A 20,998-nucleotide genomic window follows, 5' to 3' on the forward strand; every position below is an offset into this window, starting at 1 on the left:
CAATAGCAAAAAATGTTCCTAAATCAAGTAAGTTTGAGAAACCCTATTTAAAAGAGTTGTGATGTACAGTGGCATATAAAAGGTGCTAAGAAGTGTCATGGGACTAAAGCTCCGAGAAAAACATTTTTAGGGCAAAACAGTCTAAACTGAAATGCTAACAATCTATCAACATGGATTGGTCCAGGGTAATTCACCAGGCTACCATATCTAACATTCATTTTTCAGGCTGATCTTACTTGACCATCCTCTGTTAAACATTCTCTGCTATAACGCTGTTCTTTTTTGGCTTTCAGGACATAGTTTTTCTTTTACTTTTCTGGCCTCTAATCCTCTCACTTTTGCTGAGTGATTTCATCACCTCCTATGCCTTTCACTTACTGTGAAGTCACTTACTCGTGTTCGACTCTTTGCAACCCCATGGGCTGTAGCCTACCAGGCTCCTCCCTCCATGGGATTCTCCAGGCAAGAGTACTGGAGTGGGTTGCCATTTCCTATCTCCGTCCAAACCCATTCTTGTTAAAGACACATTTATCTGATTGTTTCCTACATTATGGTTCACAGAAACTTTAAATATTATTCTAAGTCCAGGACTAAAATAATTATAATCCGACTGCAAGGAGATCCAACCAGTCCATCCTAAAGGAGATCAGTCCTGGGTGTTCGTTGGAAGGACTGATGTTGAAGCTGAAACTCTAGTACTTTAGCCACATGATGCGAAGGGCCGACTCATTTGAAAAGACCCTGATGCTGGGAAAGATTGAGGGCAGGAGGAGAAGGGGACGACAGAGGATGAGACGGTTGGATGGCATCAACTACTAAATGGACATGGGTTTGGGTGGACCCCAGGAGTAGGTGATGGACAGGGAGGCCTGGCGTGCCTCCTTTCATGGAGTCGCAAAGAGTCGGACACGACTGAGCAACTGCACTGAACCGCTCTTCATCTGTTCATTTCAGTTCAAGGCAGAGATCTGAGCAACATATTAGATTCCACTGATTCCTCCACAGTCAGTCACTATGTCCTATAAATTCTAACCTCCAAATTTTATGCTAACTCATAACCTCTCCTCCATTTTCACCTTTTTAAAACCTGCATAATTTTGCAAGGTATTTACATACTCTAATATAGGTACTAACTATGTTTACTTATATGAACAGTTTCAAGAACATTTCTCTAATTACTTGCTTATTTATGTACTTGTATGATAATCTAATGTTGTCCTTGAATTCCCATTTTACTAAATTTTCTTTTAATAAACATTATTTTCTAGAAACTCTGGCTTGAAGAAAACTTGAGAGAAAGCTCAGAGCATTTGCAGATACTGCACCCCTGTCTCCCTCCTATTGGTTCCCCAATTAAAAAAACCCTTGAGTGAGTGTGGAACATTTGTTATGACAGATGAACCAATACTGACATTTTATTATTAACTAAAGTCTATAGTTTGCATCAGGTTTTACTATTCATGTTATACAGTCCTATGGGTACTTACAAATGGATAACGCCATATATTCACCATTACAGTCAGAATCATACAGAAGAGTTTTCTTGCCCTAAAGATCCACTCTGCTCTAAATATCCCTACCTTGCTTATCCCCAAATCTTGGAAATAATTGATCATTTACTTTCTCCAAAGTTTTAACTTTCTTGAGTGGCTTAGAATCATGTATGTAGCTTTTCAAATTGCCTTATTTCACTTAGCAATGTGCAAGTTAATCTTCTCCAGGTCTTCTGTGGCTTGATAGCTCACTCCTTTTCATCACTGAATAATATTCCATTGTCAGTATGCGTCACAGTTTGTCTACTCATTCACCTAATGAAGGACATCTTGGTAGTCTTCAAATGCAGGCAATTATGAGCAATGGTGCTGTGGCCATTCATGTGTAGATTTCTGTGTGGATTAAGACTTCAATTCACCCCTTATCAAGGAACATGATTGATCAATTGCATAGGAAGACTATTTCTGTTTAGCTTTGTAAGAAACTGACAACTGTCTTCCAAAATAACATTACCATTTTGCATTATCGGAGAATGAGATGGTTGGATGGCATCACCAACTCAATGGACCTGAGTCTGAGCAAGCTCTGGGAGTTGGTGATGGACAGGGAAGCCTGGTTCGCTGCAGTCCATGGGGTTGCAAAGCGTCAGACATGACTGAGCAACTGAACTGAACTTTGCATTACCACCAGCAATGAATGAGAAAGTTGCTATTGCTCTAGCAATTGTTGTTACTATTTTGGGTTTTAGTCATTTTAAGAATTGTACAATGGTATCTAACTTGTTTTAATTTATAATACCCTTTCCATGCTTTGGTGTGATATCTGTTCAGATCTTTTGCCCACTTTTAGAGTGAACGCATATTAAACCCAGTTTTAAATTTTGTTATTGTTGAGTTTTACCAGTTCTTTTTATATTTTAGATATAAGTCCTTTATTAGATAAGCCTTTTACAAATATTTTCTGATTGTCTTTTCATTTTCTTAACAGTGTCTTTCCTATAGCAGAAGTTTTTCAATTTAATGAAGTCCAACTTAGTATTCTCTTTGATGGATCATGTTTTGGTTGTTGTACCTTAAAAGTTTCAGAGGAGACTGAAAAAGTTGGCTTAAAGCCCAACATTCAGAAAACGAAGATCATGGCATCTGGTCCCATCATCTCATGGGAAATAGATGGGAAAACAGTGGAAACAGTCTCAGACTTTATTTTTTGGGGTTCCAAAATCACTGCAGATGGTGATTGCAGCCATGAAATTAAAAGACGCTTACTTCTTGGAAGGAAAGTTATGACCAACCTAGACAGCATATTCAAAAGCAGAGACATTGCTTTGCCAACAAAGGTCCGTCTAGTCAAGGCTATGGTTTTTCCAGTAGTCATGTATGGATGTGAGAGTTAGACTATGAAGAAAGCTGAATGCCAAAGACTTGATGCTTTTGAGCTGTGGTACTGCAGAAGACTCTTGAGAGTCCCTTGCACTGCAAGGATATCCAACCAGTCCATTCTGAAGGAGATCAGTCCCGGGTGTTCATTGGAAGGACTGATGCTGAAGCTGAAACTCCAATACTTTGGCCATCTCTTGCGAAGAGTTGATTCATTGGAAAAGACTCTGATGCTGGGAGGGATTGGGGGCAGGAGGAGAAGGGGATGACAGAGGATGAGATGGCTGGATGGCATCACCGACTTGATGGACATGAGTTTGGGTGGACTCATACAATATAGTTTGAAGTCTTTCTTAATCTCTCTTGAAAAAAAATTTTTTGGACCCAAATATCTGTGGATTTTCTATCTATCTTTCTATTATTTATTTCTAGACTTTAATACCATTTGGCCTGAGAGCAAGTTTCACATGACTTTTATTCTTTAAAATTTTTAAGATGTGTTTTAATACCCACAACATAATCTGTGTTGGTGAATTTTCTTATGACTTTTGAGAAGAATATGTTTTATGTTGTTATTAGATGAAATATTCTATAAATGTCAATTTGGTCCAGCGGATTGATAGCACCATTCAGTTAAGCTACAGCCTTACTAATTTTCTGCTAATAATCTGTCAATTGCTGATAGAGGGGTTTACTAAGAGATTTTACCAGGAAGAGATGTGGTCTTACAAATGCTATTGTTAAAGTTCAGTTGCTAAGTCGTGTCTGACTCTTGGCAACCACATGGACTGCAGTGTGCCAGGTTCCTCTGTCCTCCACTATGTTTCAATGTTTGATCAAATTCAAGTCCATTGAGTCGGTTATTGTGATCTAACCATCTCATCCTCTGTCGCCCCTTCTCTTTTAGCCTTCATTCTTTCTCAGCATCAGAGTCTTTTCCAATGAGTTGGCTTTTCACATCAGGCAGCCAAAGTTCTGGAGCTTCTGCTTCAGCATCAGTCCATCCAACAAATATTCAGAGTTAATTTCTTTTAGGATTGACAGGTTTGATCTCCTTGAATCCAAGGGACTCTCAAAAGTCTTCTTCAGCATCATAATTTGAAAAAATTCTTTGGCGCCAAGCCTTCTTTATGATTCAACTCTTACATCCGTACATGACTGCTGGAAAAACCATAGCTTTGACTGTATGGATCTTTGTTGGCAAAGTGATGTCTCTGCTTTTTAATATGCTATCTAGATTTGTCATAACTTTCCTTCTAAGGAAGAAGGGTCTTTTAATTTCATGGTTGCAGTCACCATCTGAGATGATTCTGCAGCCCAAGAGAATAAAATCTGTCTTATGTATTAATAAATACCTTTTTAAATACTCATGCCTTTTTTTTCAGTTGACCTATTACAGTAGTGAATAATTTTATATAATTTTATAGTACTGATCATCATTGCATTCGTAACCTTAGTTTATCCCTATTTTCTATGCACTTCCAGCTTTTGTTTGATATTTTGTTATTTATGATTTTCACATAAATTGTTCAGGGCTTTTTGTGGTTTCTCTAGTTTCTGAATCATTGTTGACTTCACAAAAATTAACTGAGATATTTTCCTTTTTTCTCTATAGTCTAGAGTATTTTAAATTATACAGAAGTTATCTGTTTCATGAAAGCATAAATGAATTCACTTATAAAATTATGTGACTCCTTCCTGTTTTCAAGAAATACTTAACAATATTTTCATTTCTTTCATAGTTATGCCAATCTTCTGTATTTTCTTGTATCATTTATTAATCACACATTTTCCAATAGATCTTTAAATTTATTAGCATAGAGTTATACAACATATTTTGTAGATATATTTCATTTCTTCTGATTATGAATTTCAAGTAATTGTGATTTATTTATTCCTTCCTTTTTCCTTCTTTTCTCCTGTCCTTTCTGCTCTTCATCCTTTTTTCAATCCTTCCTTCCTGTCTCCTTGTTTCCTTCCTTCCTTTCTTTTAAACACTTATTTATTTATTTGGCTGACTCAGGTCTTAGTTGTGGTGCATGGAGTTAGCTTAGTTGCTCCGAGGCATAGGGGACCCTAGTTCCCCAACCAGGGATTGAATTCGCATTCTCTGCACTGCAAGGAGGATTCCTAACAATTGGACCATCAGGGAAGTGTCCTTTTCCTTCCAATTAAGCAAAATAAACAATTATTTTTTAAAATGTGACATACCCTTGCTTAAAGTCTCTCGAAAATTTTATTAGGATGAAATCCAAATTATCCATCATTATAAAGCAAAGTGCTTCACAAATTGATATTTACCTACTTCTGTAAGTCACTGCTACCCTTATTTGACACAGACATGTAAAATTTTATTTCATTATTTCATCTTTGTACATGAAGTTGCCTCACCTAAAAATGTCCCTTATCACTTCATCATCCTTTCTCTGGATACATTCTGCAGGTCCAAAGATACTCCTGTTGGACACCTCCTGCTGAGCTTTTTCTGGTAAGTCCTCCTTGAAGGTTTCATAGCTGGGATAAGTACCACTCACCTCTTCTAGACCTGTCAAAGTTGATTTTCCTTAGAGTTCAAACCTCATGCCTTTTCTTTGGTTGTTGCTATTCAGTTGCTAAGTCTGACTTAGCAACAGTCTGACTCTTTGCAACCCCATGGACTGCAGGCTTCCCTGTTCTTCAGCTTTTCTCTATCTATATTCAATTCCCAGCAGAAAGCCAGCTCCATGGTATTAAATACCATCTTTATATATACATGAGTTTTAAAGTTTTATGTACAACTATGACTTTATCCTGTCAATTTAATATCTCTGTGATAAATGCCTACTAAATATTTCAAACATAATATATTAAAAAAATGGAAATCTTGATTCTACTGCCACTCCCCAAACCTGTTATTTTCTCGCTGTTCCCTATCTTAGATAATAGCATCACTACTCATCTAGTTTGCTTAGTTTAAATATCTTGGAATAATTTTTGACCCCATGCTTTCTCTTATAACCTTATAGCCAATCTAGCAGTAAAACTTGCCATCTCTACCTTCAAAAATATTTCTTTACACTTCTATCCCTGCTGCTGTAGTCCAGATGATCAGTCTCTCTTACCTAGACTATTGTAATGACCTTCAGATTTGGCTCCTTCTTCCACTCTTATTGACCGGTCATATATTTTCCACATTGCAACCAGTGTTACCCATTATAAAATCAGTTATCACCACCATTTTCAGTCTTCTTATGGTCTCACATTTCATTTCAAATAAAATAAAAAATACTTGCTGCTGCTGATGCTAAGTCACTTCAGTCGTGTCCGATTCTGTGACCCCATAGACGGCAGCCCACCAGGCTCCCCCGTCCCTGGGATTCTCCAGGCAAGAACGCTGGAGTGGGTTGCCATTTCCTTCTCCAGTGCATGAAAGTGAAAAGTAAAAGGGAAGTCGCTCAGTCATGTCCAAAGTCGCTTAGTCGTGTCGAACTCTTTGCAACCCCATGGACTGCAGCCCACCAGGCTCCTCCGTCCATGGGATTTTCCAGGCAAGAGTACTGGAGTGGGGTGCCATTGCCTTCTCCTTACTGTGGCCTAAAATTCAGAAATCATGATACCTAATCTTGTCTCTTACCATTCCTATCACAAACGATACATGCAACATTGCCAGACTGACCCCTCTGCATACTGATCACCTTGACTACATAATACCTTCTACTATACTGTAACTTTTATGTCACTCCAGTCTTGTCTGACTCTCTGAGACCCTATGGACTGCAGGCTGTCAGGCTCCTCTGTCTGTGGGATACTCCAGGCAAGAATATTGGAGTGGGTTGCCATGCTCTCCTCCAGGGGATCTTTCCAACCCACATCTCCTACATCTCCTGCATTGGCAGGTGGGTTCTTTACCACTAGAGCCACCTAGGAAGCCCTAGCTCTGACTAGAAATGCTTATCTATTAGAAATCCAAGTGATTCAATTTCTGATTTCATTCAGGTCATTTCTTTTTCTTCCTAGTTCTTAACACTGCTGCTGCTGCTGCTAAGTCAACTTCAGTCATGTCCGACTCTGTGCGACCCCATAGATGGCAGCCTACCAGGCTCCTCCATCCCTGGGATTCTCCAGGCAAGAGTACTGGAGTGGGGTGCCATTGCCTTCTCCTGACATTATATTAAATTTTTTGTTTGTGTGTCGTCTATCACCACTAGAATATAAGCTATGTCAAGCCAGGAGACTGGTTTATTGCCTGGTATGTAACAAATGCTTTATAAAAACTTTCAGAATAAGGGAGAAGTTAAATGTATTTTTTGTATTATTCGAGCATTTTTTTTGCACCATTCTTTACAGAATTTACAGTGACTGTCTTCCCTATAGATGATAAACTCTAAACTAAAGGACTAAGTATTTTCTCTTCTACCCAAAAATCTAGCTTATTTAATAGTAGGTACACAGGCAATATTTGTGATGTAAAATACCTTCATTTTATATTGTTAAGTGAGTGAGGGAATTCTTATAAACAAGGAAAGCTAAGAATATCAGCTTGATTAGGTCACATATGGTAAAAACAAGCAGGAACTCTGCAAGAAAATACCTTGAAGACCTTCTGATTATTTTTGCCCCATTTTCAGCATTAAGGTTTCCATCTGCAAGGGGAAGTTTTCTGGAAACAGTAGCTTAGGAAAATACACAATATGAAGCTCTTATAATTGCCATGTTTATACTGAGTTCTGGGTTAGCTGCTTTGAAACAGTCCTGGTAAAAATAAACTTTCAATGTGTTTTAAGCAATCAGTGTTTCCAATAAGCACTGTCAACATGACCTTTAGTGGTCTCCAGAACTTCTCCTTTACTAAGTATTTAACTGGCTGCTCAACCTCTATGCCTTCCTGTCTGCCTTTAATTTTCCCTCAGCAATTTTAATGCTGGAACAACAAAATACACAAGTCATCCTCTGGGAGGATTTCTAACCCTAATTTGAAAAGCCCTTGAAATAAGAAAATTGAAATGGATTTGAGGAAGAATAGTAGTACATATTACATATTCGTACATACATATGTATGTAATTACATCACACACATAGGATAAACTACTATAAATGCACATCACATTCTCTCTCCTATTTTCTATTCAACACTCAACTGTAAGTCCCTACCTCATTTTCTTTCAAGGGCAAATTTTGGATTCCACATATAGAAATCATGTAGAAATACTTTTTGATAAAATTATTACCCATGTTCCATAATAATGATAATATTTAAGAATATTTATAATTCCTATTAAATTACATAAGGAAAGTCATCCTAAAACTCTTAAATCTCTTGTCATATTTTCATATTAATACTTGGGGCCTCTTTATAAAATAAGTCTATCCATCACTAAAAGAGAATCAATATTAATAAAATGAGACATTATTGAAAAGTTTACAAGCTACAAATATAAATCATGTACAATGAATTTTATTGTAAGTAACTTTACAGATAATTTGAAATAACCCAAGGTCACATCATAAATGTGTAACTCATCTAGCAGACTATGTAATGATAAACCTAGAGAAAGAATACACCGGTTGTTACACATCCCATTTTTTCCTTTTTTTCAGCTTCACTGAAAACAGTCATAAGATATTTAAAACCATACATTGTGGTGATCTAACACACATATATATTGTGAGAGTATTTTTTTTCCATCACTAGTTATTTAACATATTCATCACCTCACATATTACCTTTTTTTCTATAAGAACATTTAAGTTCTATTTTCTTAGCAACTATTATACAATACAGTACTATCAACTACAGAAACCATGCTTTACATTAGATCCTGGCTCTTTTTCCTCTTAAAGCTGAAAGTCTGTTCCTCCTTACCAACTCCTCTCTATTGCCTAACCTACTCTTCTAGTACCTGGCAACCACTTTTCTACTAATTTTTAAAAAATATTCCACATACAAAAGCAGTAATTGCCTTTCTCAGTGTGGCTTATTTTCCTTAGCATAATGCCCTCTAGGTCGATCTACATTGTCACAAATGGTAAGATGTCCTTATTTTTCATAACTGAATAATATTCATATATATACACATATCAATATCAATACATATATGGAGAATATATGTGTGTGTGTATATATATATAAAACATTTCTTTGTCCACTTATCTGAAGACTGTTTCCATATTGTAGGTATTGTGATTATTCCTGCAATGAACATGGAACTATATATAACTCTGAAATACAATTTTCCAATTCCTTTGAATACACACCCAGAAAGAATTGCCAGATCATATGGTTCCTCAAGAAATTACAAGCTCTATTTTTAATTTCCTGAGGAACCTCCATACTGTCTTCCATAGTGGCTGTACCAATTCACATTCCTGCCAACAGTGTGCAAGTGTTCCCTTTACTACATATCCTCGCCAGTATTCATCATCTCTTGTATTTTTACTGATAGCTATTCTAACATGTGTGACTTATTATCACATTGTGGTTTTGATTTACTTTTTTGAAAAGACCATCCTTTCCTCATTATACATTCTTGGCCATTTTGTCATAAATTAATTGACCATACATCATGTTTATTTCTGGGCTCTGCAATCTGTTCCATTGATCTATATCTCTGTTTTTTATGTCAATACCATACCATTCTGATTACTATAGCTTTATAATACATTTTGAAATCAGATTGTGTAACGCTTCTAGCTTTGTTCTTTTCTCTCAAGCTTGCTTTGGACAGGTTCTTTCACTTCTTTTTTCTTAGAACAGAAAAAAAGTAGATCATACCAACAATTTCTATATCTCATAAAATATAATAAGCAACATGAATCAAATTTGATTTGTATTCTTAAAGCTATTCTCAAGGGAAGGTACCAATAAAGAGATATAGAGAACAAAATTTCAATTCTATAACTTCCTATCTAATTCATATCAACTTCTGGATTTCAAAACATATATTTGCTCCAAAACTGAAATCATCAAATAATAACAACAGAATCCTAAAACATACATGTTCTAGTAAGGTTAAAAAAAAAAAAAAAGACTAGAAATAGGACACAGTGAAGAGAAGATGGCTAAATTTAAATTTTAATTGCTGTTGATTTCAGCTATAATCACCATTTTCTAGACCAAACTTAAAACTGCTTGAATGCCAGGCAGTCAATAGAGGAAAACAGTCATTTTTATGTATGAAATATAAGGAAGATTCAGTGAATACAACTATAGACCCTTTTTAGTTTAAACACCCCAAAATAGGCATCAGTGTTTGTTTTCCTAAGGAAATAATAAGGACTTATTCTCAAGACCATGTATGACTTATGGGAGAAACAAAGCAAGGATAGGTATAATGCCCCAGCACACCAGAAGCACTTCCATAGTACTGCAGGACTTTCTCACCTTAAAAGTCGTGGTGCCATACAGCTTGGTAGTGTGGACTGTCTCTGGAAGGACATTAGTGATATTGGTGATAAATTCCTCCAAGTACTTACAGGATTTCTCCAAGTGTGTTGTATTGATAATAATCTGGACAAGCTAGAAAATAACAAGAACATGTAAGGGTCATTTGACTATTTAACCTTGGATGCATGGCTCATTATGAATCTGCTGGTACAAGAAAAACAAAAGGCACAATGGCAGAGACATTCTGTATTCTGTAAATGTTAAAGTGAAAACACAGGATTAGGTATCACTTCCTCTGTGAAGACTTCCCTGACTTCCCAAAGAATCTGGCATTTCCCCCTACTATACAAGTAAATGTCACTATTTTAAACTCATATCTTTGGTTTAAAATAAAGACTAGGCTAAGATAAAAAACTGATAGTATTTAGCATACAATCTGGAAATAAATAATTGCCAAATGAATAAAATAAACTCCTATTAAAAGAATAAGACAGTAAATGACAGTAAGTTTCAAAATAAGGTACAATGAACATAGGAATTTTGAAACAGTTGCAATATATAAATAAACTACATCAGTTTCTATGAAAGAAAAAAACATGAGCACAGGAATCAGAGAAATCAGGGAGCAACTACTTACAAATTATCAATACTGACAAAATTTCTTGACTTCTCTAAGCCTATTTATTTACCTGTAAAATATTAATAATAATTTCTAACTCACACTTATTATGAAGACTAAATATTCTTTTGTTAATACTATTTTCCTTTTCTTATAGAAGAGATCCTTAGAGAAGGCAGTACTGATAAGATAAAAAGCCATTTGTAAATTTCTTCAAGAGCAGGATGAATATAGAATTAAACTTTCTAAACCACTTCACAGTTCATTTTCTTACATCACCCTCCTAGCAACCTGAAGAAGTAAGTTAAGCGGGCATAATTATTACTTCCATTCTACCGTAAGAGAAACAAAAAATGAAATTAAACTGGGATTCAAATCCAAGTCATCAACCTTCAAATTATGGTCTCATCTTAATGATTTCAGCCAGTGCCTTTTAGCATAAGCTTAACATGGCAGCCCTGGAGTACTACATTTTTATGTATATTAGGCTGAACTATCAGATTCAGGGGCTCACATCAACTATACATCTCCATGCTTTGATTTTACCTTATGTAAAAAATTAAGTTAAAATTTTTAATGACTGATACCTACTATGTATTTCAACTATAAAAAACTATTCACATTCCCCAAAAAGAAACACAAAGAGAAAGTAAAATTCAACCTTTTTTTACCTTTCTTTCCCACATCTTTAACTTTTCATTTTCACAAGAATATGTCTAGAGGTGGGGTTGTGGTAGGCAGGGGAGTTTTGGTGTTTAAGGCTATGAGTGAACTTGTATCTTCTTTTAGTCTAATGAGATAATAATCCAGAGAAGTGAGTAGATGACAGAAGGGGAAACCTGGAGTTAAAGATGAAGGGAGGTACTACACATTTTTAAATCAAATGATATTCCAAAACAATGTTTAAAAGATAGAATTGTACTTCAGTAAAAGTGACTGTAGTATGCTGTGGAATATGAAATTAAATTATTAATAGGACCATAATCAGAAATGCTACACTGAAGCCTTTGATTGTGTGGATCACAACAAATTGTGGAAAATTCTTATAGAGATTTGAGTACATCTCAGACCACCTTACCTGTCTCCTGAGAAACTTGTATGCAGGTCAAGAAGCAACAGTTAGAACCAGACACAGAACAACAGACTGGTTCAAAACTGGGAAAGGAGTACATCAAGGCTGTGTATTGTCACCTTGCTTATTGCATCATGAGAAATGCTGAGCTGGATGAAACACAAGCTAGAATCAAGATTGCTGAGAGAAATATCAATAACCTCAGATATGCCAATGATAACACTCTAATGGCAAAGTGAAGAGGAACTAAAGAGCCTCTTGATGAAGGTAAAAGAGGAGAATGAAAAAGCTGGCTTAAAACTCAACATTCAAAGAACTAAGATCATGGCATCCCATCCCATCACTTCATCGCAAATAGAAGGGGAAAAAGTGGAAATAGTGACAGATTTTATTTTCTTGGGCACTGAAATCACAGCGGACAGTGATTGCAGCCATGAAATTAAAAGACACTTGTTCCTTGCAAGGAAATCGATGATAAAGCTAGACAGTGTATTCAAAAGCAGAGACATCACTTTGCTGGCAAAGGTCCATAAAGTCAAAGCTATAGTTTTTCCAGTAGTCATATACAGACGTGAAAGCTGGACTGTAAAGAAGGCTGAAAAGTTGATGCTTTCAAATTGTGGTGCTGGAGAGGATTCTTGAGAGTCCTTTGGACAGCAAGGAGATCAAACCAATCAGTACTAAAGGAAATCAATGCTGAATATTCATTGGAAGGAATGATGCTGAAGTTGAATCTCCAATACTATAGCTATCTGATTGAAAAACCTGCTCACTGGAAGAGACCCTGCTGCTGGTAAAGCTTGAAGGCAAAAGAGAAGAGGGCGGCAGAGAGTGAGATGGTTAGATCGCATCACTGATTCAACAGACCCGAATGTGAGCAAACTCCAGGAGATAGCGAAGGACAGGAAGCCTGGTGTGTTGCAGTCCAAGCAGTCTCAAAGAGTCGGACATGACTTAGCGACTGAACAACCACTTCCTCAAACAGCACACAGCACAGGGCCAAATACACAATTCATTCTCCAAAAATACATGTCAACTCATAATAATGCTTTAGTAATAGATTCAAGTAAGGGAAAAGGTAACTTCTACCCCCTAAGGATCAGCCAAAAACAGCTACTTTTGAAACATAATGGCAAAGATAAAAGACCCAGTTCCAAGAAAGATAAGTTAGGGCAACAATGGGACTAAGTTTTTTACTACTTCCCACAATTCATCAGACAAGTTCATATTAATCATTAGGCTCTTTCTGGGCTTCCTTGGTGGCTCAGATAGTAAAGAATCTGCCTGCACTGTGGGAGACCTGGGTTCAATCCCAGGGTTGGGCTTCCCAGGTTGGGGTAGTGGGAAAGAACATGACTGCCAATGCAGGAGACATAAGAGACATGGGTTCAGTCCTTGAGTCAGGAAGATACCCTGGAGTACGGAATGACAACCCACTCCAGTATTCTTGCCTGGAGAATCCCCAAGGAGAGAGAAGCCTGGTGGGCTACAGTCCATGGGGTCTCAAAGAATCAGACACGAGTGAAGCAACTCAGCACATACCCAGATCCTTTCTATTCATTCAATAGTTTGAATTTGGACACTTTGAATTTTGGAAAAAAAATTCTGTCACCTATAAAATTACCCAAAATATCAGCTTTTTAACTTGAGAGTGCTTTAGGGAAAAACACCCACAAAAATAAGTGATTTCTCACCCTCTTCCTTTCAATGTGCTTCTTCTTCAGAGAAGGACTAAAATCACTTAAAAATTTTAAATTTTATACATTAAATCATTCTTCCTCATGAGTGGGAATGTGGCTACTGGAAAGGTTGTCTTGATGTGGAAGCTAGAAAAGTAAGAGAGTTAATCTGGAGAACCAAAAATTTTCTATTTTAAAATGAGCATAACCAATAGGGAACACATTCTATCTATCAAAAGAAATCCTAATAATAAGGAGGAATCGTGTCATGTTATAGAAATAAAAAACAGTGGCAGTCAAAGAGAAAATTGTCATGTTTTGCAGGATATTGGCAGTTTTTAAAAAAAGGAGGCGGCTTCACTGGGTACAGTAGTAATTTCCCATGACTTTTTAAAGATCTGTCAACACAAAAGATCACCATGAATTACATCAATTGGCTGTCAGTCACTTTTGAAATGTTTCATTGCTGAGCATAGAAGAGACTATTAAAACACTCTAGGATTACAGTAGATACCATGTCATTTTCAAAGGGAATATTTGTCTGCTAATGAGGTCTAAGTGATCTCTACTCCTGAATGACAGCTAACCAAAATCCTTACAAGGGCATTTACAGATGTGAAGCCAGATGCTTTGGGAGTTATTTTGAACTTAAGGGTGAAATGAAGCAATTTCTTATATCAACTTCCATCAGAGTTTGAGCTCCTTTGATATTTTTAACCCATACTACCCACTCTCTTTTAAAAATATATCACTGCAGCAATCTAAACTGTCCTATTGTTTCAAGAATATGGAACTAACAATGTATTAAGATACTGGTTATAGCTCATATAAAGTGGAGTTCTATGAAAATTGTACCAAAAAAAAAAAAAAAACCACCAAAAAGCAAATAAACACCTCTCACAACTAAATGACAGAAGTTACTTAGATGAAAAACCATTAAGAAACAGGAATTTGTTTTTGCGGGGGATGGGGGGTCTTTTCTTCCTAAAATCAGAGAGAATCTAATAAAGAAGGCACAGAGTAGACTGTAGGCATCACTTCTTCAACTTTGCTCCAAACACCACAGTAGAGGCCGAACCATGATCAAAGACAGGTATTCATATTCCTGACAAACTCCAGGAAAGAAAATGTCTTCATAATCATTAACAGTTCAAAACTAAGCCTTAAATTCCAAGAAGAGGTTTTCGTTCCTGATTATAAGTTACTTCTGAAGTATACACATCTACTTATATTAGGATATATTACATTACCTTGTCCCCCAAAACAGATAATTTAGTATACTGAAGCTCCAAATGGACTAATCCAAGCCAAGAAAATGACTCTTTCTACCCACCAATGCCTCTCAACTACTGATAGAAAATATTAAAAATGAAATAACAGTCTTATTTCTCATTCACAAATATAAGCTATCCCTAAGACAGTCCATCCTAAAGGAGATCAGTCCTGGGTGTTCATTGGAAGGACCGACGTTGAAGCTGAAACTCCAATACTTTGGCCACCTCATGCGAAGAGCTGACTCACTGGAAAAGACCCTGATGCTTGGAAAGATTGAGGGCAGGAGGAGAAGGGGACGACAGAGGATGCGATGGCTGGATGGCATCACCAACCCAATGGACATGGGTTTGGGTTGACTCCAGGAGTTGGTAATGGACAGGGAGGCCTGGTGTACTGTGATTCATGGGGTCGCAAAGAGTCGGACATGACTGAGTGACTGAACTGAGCTGAACTGAAGACTTCAAGGAATTTTATCTCCATTTCACCTCAGCAAGGGTATAAAAAGCTGTGTCAGCTACCCATTTTATACCATCTCTATGGTAAACACCTAAACTATTAAAATACTTGGAATTATTGGTTTTGAATTCAAAGGCCTAACACAAAGATTATATTTGAAAAACTTCTGTATACATGTTTTAACATAATATTAGCAATATCATTGCTGTTAACAATAGGGGATGAGACAAATGATATGCGGGAGATAACATAGGACAGAACCACATGGTCATCAATCTAAACCATATTAAAAGGAAAAGGAGAATGCAAAGCATTGGTCATTTATTCAGGTCCCCTGGGGCATGATTATAACCATAAAAATATGTGTTCAATATGCTATAACTACCAGCCCCTCTAAATTTCTTTAACTTTATGCTGAAAACCTACCTACCTACTTTCTTCACCCCCCACCCCCCGCCCTTCTTCTCTCTTTCATTACTTAACAATTCCTATATACCCAGGAACTGGGATAGGGTTGTACATAATTATACACAAGACAAAGTCCTTGGTTTCATGGAGATTACAGTAAACACATATAAACACATAGTATGACAGCAGGTGGTAGTAAGCACTGGGAATAGGAGAGAGAAAAAGGAGGTACAAGGGGATAGTATTAATCTGTCTGAGCTACTTGGAGATAGGGGGGTCAAGAGGCCTCTTTAAGGAAATAATATTTGAGAAGGATTTTAAGTGAAGGTATATTGCTCTCATGTGTAATAAATTCTTTTATGTCTAATTTATATTTTAAGCTTTTCTATAATTACATTCTTCATAAAGAAACAGAGTATCCTAAAAAAAAAAAAAAAAAGAAACAGAGTATCCTTTCATTCACTGTAAAACCTTCATGGATCACAGCCTTGTCATGGCAAAGAGGCTTGTATAACTCAATGAAGCTATGAGCCATGCAGTACAGGGCCACCCAAGATGGATGGGTCATAGTGAATAGTTACAACAAACCATGGTCCACTGGAAGAGGAAATAGCAACCCAGTCCAGTATTCTCGCTTGGAAAACCCCATGAACAGTATGAAAAGGCAAAAAGATAGGACACTGGAAGATGAGCCCTCCAAGTAGAAAAGTGTCCAATATGCTACTGGGGAAGAGCAGAGGGCAATAACTAATAGCTCCAGAAAGAATGCAGCAGCTGGGACAAAGTGGAAATGATGAGCAATCATGGTTGTACCTGATGGTGAAAGTACATTCAGTGTTGTAAAGAACAATACTGCATAGGAACCTGTACTGTTAAGTCCATGAATCAAGGTAAGCTGGATATGGTCAAGCAGGAGATGGCAAGATAGAACATCTCAGGAATGAGTGAACTAAAATGGACAGGAATGGGCAAACTTAATTCATTATATCTAGTACTATGAGCAAGAATCCCTTAGAAGAAGAAGAGTAGCCTTCACAGTCCACAAATGAGTACAAAATGCAGTACTTGGGTGGAACCTGAAAAGAAAGAATGATCTCGATTCACTTCCAAGGCAAACCATTCAACATCACAGCAAACCAAATCAATGCCCCAACCACTGATGTCAAAGAAGCTGAAGTTGACCAGTTCTATGAGGACCTACTTTCTAGAACTAGCACCAAAAATGATGTCCTTTTCATTAGGGGACTGGAATACAAAAGTAGGAAATCAAGAGATACCTGGAACCACCGGCAAGTTTGGTTTGGGATGCGAGCAGGGTAAAGGGTAACAGAGTTTAGACAGGAGAATACACTGGTCATAGCAAATACCCTTTCCCAACAACCCAAGAGATGACCTTACACATGGACATTGCGACTGCCTGCAGCTCAGTTGCTTCAATCATGTAAGACTCTTCGCGACTATATGGGCTGTAGCCTGCTGGGCTCCTCTGTCCATGGAATTCTCCAGGCAAGAATATTGGACTTTGTTGCCATGCCCTCCTCCAAGGGATCTTCCCAACCCAGCAGTCAAACCTGCCTCTCCTACATTGGCAGGAGGGGATCTTTACCACTAGAGCCACCTGGGAAGCCCCATGGACATCATTAGATGGTCAATACTGAAATCAGACTGCTTATGCTTTTTGAGGCCAAAGATGGAGGAGCTCTATACAGTCAGCAAAAATAAGACCTGTAGCTGACTATTGCTAATATGATGCGCTCTTTATTGCAAAATTCAGGCTTAAATTGAACAAAGTAGGGAAAATCAACAGGACATTCAGGTTATGACCTAAATCAAATTTCTTACATTATATTCAATGGAGGTGACAAATAGATTCAAGGGATTAGATCGGGTAGACAGTGTGTGAAGAACAATGGATGGAGGTTTGTAACACTGTACAGGGGCCAGTGACCAAAACTATCCCAAATAAAGTGGTTGTCCAAGGAAGCTTTACAAATAGCTGAAGAAAGAAGAAAAGAGAAATGCAAAGGAGAAAGAGAAAGATACAGCCAACTGAATGCAGAGTTCCAGACAACAGCAACCAGAGATAAGAAGACCTCCTTAAATGAACAATGCAAAGAAACAGAGGAAAACAATAGAAGGGCAAAGACTAGACATCTCCTCAAAAACACTGCAGAGATCAAGGGAACATTTCAGGCAAGAATGAGCATGATAAAGGACATAATTGATAAGGACATAACAGAAGCAGAAGAGATTAAGAAAAGGTGGCAAGAAAACACAGAATTTCGGATAATCACGATGGTGTGATCATTCTTCTAGAGTCAGACATCCTGTAGTGTGAAGTCAAGTGGGCCTTAGGAAGCATTACTATGAGGAAGCTAGAGGTGACAGAATCACAGCTGAGCTATTTAAAAATCCTAATAGATGATGCTGTTAAAGTGCTGTACTCAATATGCCAGCAAATTTGGAAACTTCAGCAGTGGCCACATGACTGGAAAGAGTCAAGTTTTCATTTCAATCCAAAAGAAAAGCAATGCCAAAGAAAGTCCCAGCTACAACTGTGCTCATCTCACATGCTAGCAAGGTGATGCTGAAAATCCTTCAAGCTAGGCTTCAGCAGTACATGAACTGAGAACTTTCAGATGTATAAGCTGGGTTTTGAAGAGGCAGAAGAAAGAGAGATCAAATTGCAACATTCATTAGGTCTTGGAGAAAGCCAAGTAGTTCCAGGAAAACATCTGCTTCACTGACTATGCTAAAGCCCTTGACTTTGTGGATAACAACAAACTGTTGAAAATTCTTCAAGAGATGGGAGTACTAGATCACCGTCTCTGTCTCCTGAGAAACCTATATGTGAGTCAAGTAGCAGAACCAGACGTGAAACAATGGACTGGTTCAAAACTGTGAAAGGAGTACGATCAGGCTATAAATTGTCACCCTGATTATTTAACTTATATGCAGAGTACAACATGTGAGATGCTGAGCTAGATCAAAGGCTGGAATCAAGACTGCCGGGAGAAATGTCAACAACCTCAGATATGCAGATGATACCATTTTAGTGGCAGAAAGTGAAGAAGAAGTAAAGAGCCTCTTGATGAGGGTAAAAGGGGAGAGTGAAAAAGTTGGCTTGAAAATTAACATTACAAAAACTAACATCACTTTATGGCATGTACAAGAAGAAAAAGTAGAAACAGTGACAGATTTTATTTTCTTGGGCTCCAAAATCACTGTAGAAGATGACTGCAGTCATGAAATTAAGATGCTTGCTCCTTGAAAGGAAAGCTATGACGAACCTAGACAGTGTATTAAAAAGCAGAGATATTACTGCCAACAAAGGCCCATACAGTCAAAACTATGGTCTATTCAGCAGTCATGTATGGATGTGAGAGCAGGACCATAAAGAAGTATCAGTGCTGAAGAATTGATGTTTTCTAATTGTAGTGCTGGAGAAGACTCCAGAGATTCCCCTGGACTGCAAGGAGATCAAATCAGTCAATCCTAACAGAAATCAACCCTGAATATTCATTTGGAAGGACTGATGCTGAAGCTGAAGCTCCAATACTCTGGCCATCTGGTGTGAAGAGTTGATTCATTGGAAAAGACCCTGATGCTGCAAAAGATTGAATGCAAAAGTAGAAGAGACTGGCAAAGGGTGAAATGGTTAGATAGCATCACTAATTCAATGGACTTGAATTTGAGAAAACTCTAGGAGACAGCAGAGGACAGAGAAACCAGCAAACCATGGGGTTGCAAAGAGTGGGCCATGACTTGCCAACTGTATGACAACAACAACAACAGGTGGCAACAAGCACTGGGAATATTATTAATAGAAGGAAGGATAAGGAGGTATATGGGGATGGTAGATCTGAGCTATTCTGAGAATAGATGGTCAAGGAAATCTCCTTAAGGAAATAATATTTTAGTAGGGGCTTCAGATATATTGCTATCATATGTGATAAATAAATAAGTTTAAGTCTAATTTATATCTTAAGCCCATCAGTACATTTTTAATACAGAAAGAATATCCTTTGATTCATTTTAAAACCTTTCAAATTTAATTAATTCTCTGATATCCTGAGATTAACAAACTTGTGGTTTATTTCCTTTCTCTTTACAGCATTGTTTTCAAATTTCTGTAGTAAAAAAGAAAAGGCTTAGAAAAAAAAAACCTTATTTTAAAACTTACTTCAAAATTTTTTAAGTTGAAATACAGCTGATTTACAACATTGTGTTAGTTTCAAGCGTACATCCAAGTGATTGTCATACACACACATATGTATAATATTTATCAGATTCTTTTCCCATGTAAGTTATTACTCAGCATTGAGTAAAGTTCATTGGGCTATACAGTAGATGTCTGTTGATTATATATTACATATAGTAGTGTATATGTGTTCATTCCAACCTCCTAGTTGATACCCTCTGCTCACCATTCCCCTCTGGTATCCATAAGCTTCTAAGTCTGGAATTTGTTTCAATTTTGAAAATAAGTTCATTTGTATCACTTTTTAGATTCCATGCATAAGTGATATATATATTGTCTTGCTCTAACTTATTTCACTTAGTATGATAATCACTAGGTCCATCATTGTGGCTACAAATGGTATTATTTCTTTTCTTGGCTGAGTAATATTTTGTACAAATATACCACATCTTCATTATCCATTCATATGTTGATAAATACTTAGGTTGTTCCCATGTCTGGGCAATTGTATATAGTGCTGCTATGAACAAGGTGGGGGGGTCCATGTATCTTTTCAAAGTATGGTTTTCTCTGGATATAAGCCCATGAATGGGATTGCAGGATAATATGGTATCTCCATATCCAGAAAGCATCTACTTCTGCTTCATTGACTATACTAAAGACATTGACTGTGTGGATCACAACAAACTAGAAAATTCTTCAAGAGATGGGAATACCAGATCACCTTACTTGCCTCTGGCAAAATCTGTATTCAGGTGAAGAAGCAACAGTTACAACGGGACACAGAATAATGGGCTGGTTCCAAACTGGGAACAAAGATATCAAACTAGTCAATCATAAAGGAAATCAACCCTGAAAATTCACTGGAAGAACTGTTGCTGAAACTGATGTTCCAATACACTGGCCGCCTATTGCAAAGAACCAACTCATTCTTCGAAGGCAAAAGGAGAAAAGAAAATAAATTTAAAAAATAAAAAGGAGAAGGGGGTGGCAGAGGATGAGGTGGTCAGAGAGTATCACTGACTCAATGGACATGAACTTGAGCAAACTCCAGG

At 37.2% G+C, this 20,998-nt stretch overlaps 1 protein-coding gene across 4 annotated transcripts in view; it reads right to left on the reverse strand.

Moving 5' to 3' along the window:
* EXOC6B (exocyst complex component 6B) overlaps positions 1-20,998 on the reverse strand; it is a 711,360-nt gene that overhangs the window by 256,958 nt on the left and 433,404 nt on the right. For 2 of the 4 annotated variants that reach the window (XM_068984185.1, XM_068984187.1), the window contains exon 17: positions 10,231-10,365. The exons of the other annotated variants lie outside the window; for them this stretch is intronic. In XM_068984185.1, the coding sequence (XP_068840286.1) occupies positions 10,231-10,365 (135 nt within the window). The remainder of the gene's footprint in view (positions 1-10,230; positions 10,366-20,998) is intronic. 4 annotated transcript variants of the gene reach the window in all.

Source organism: Capricornis sumatraensis, chromosome 1 (assembly GCF_032405125.1).
Source record: "Capricornis sumatraensis isolate serow.1 chromosome 1, serow.2, whole genome shotgun sequence".
NCBI lineage: Eukaryota > Metazoa > Chordata > Mammalia > Artiodactyla > Bovidae > Capricornis > Capricornis sumatraensis.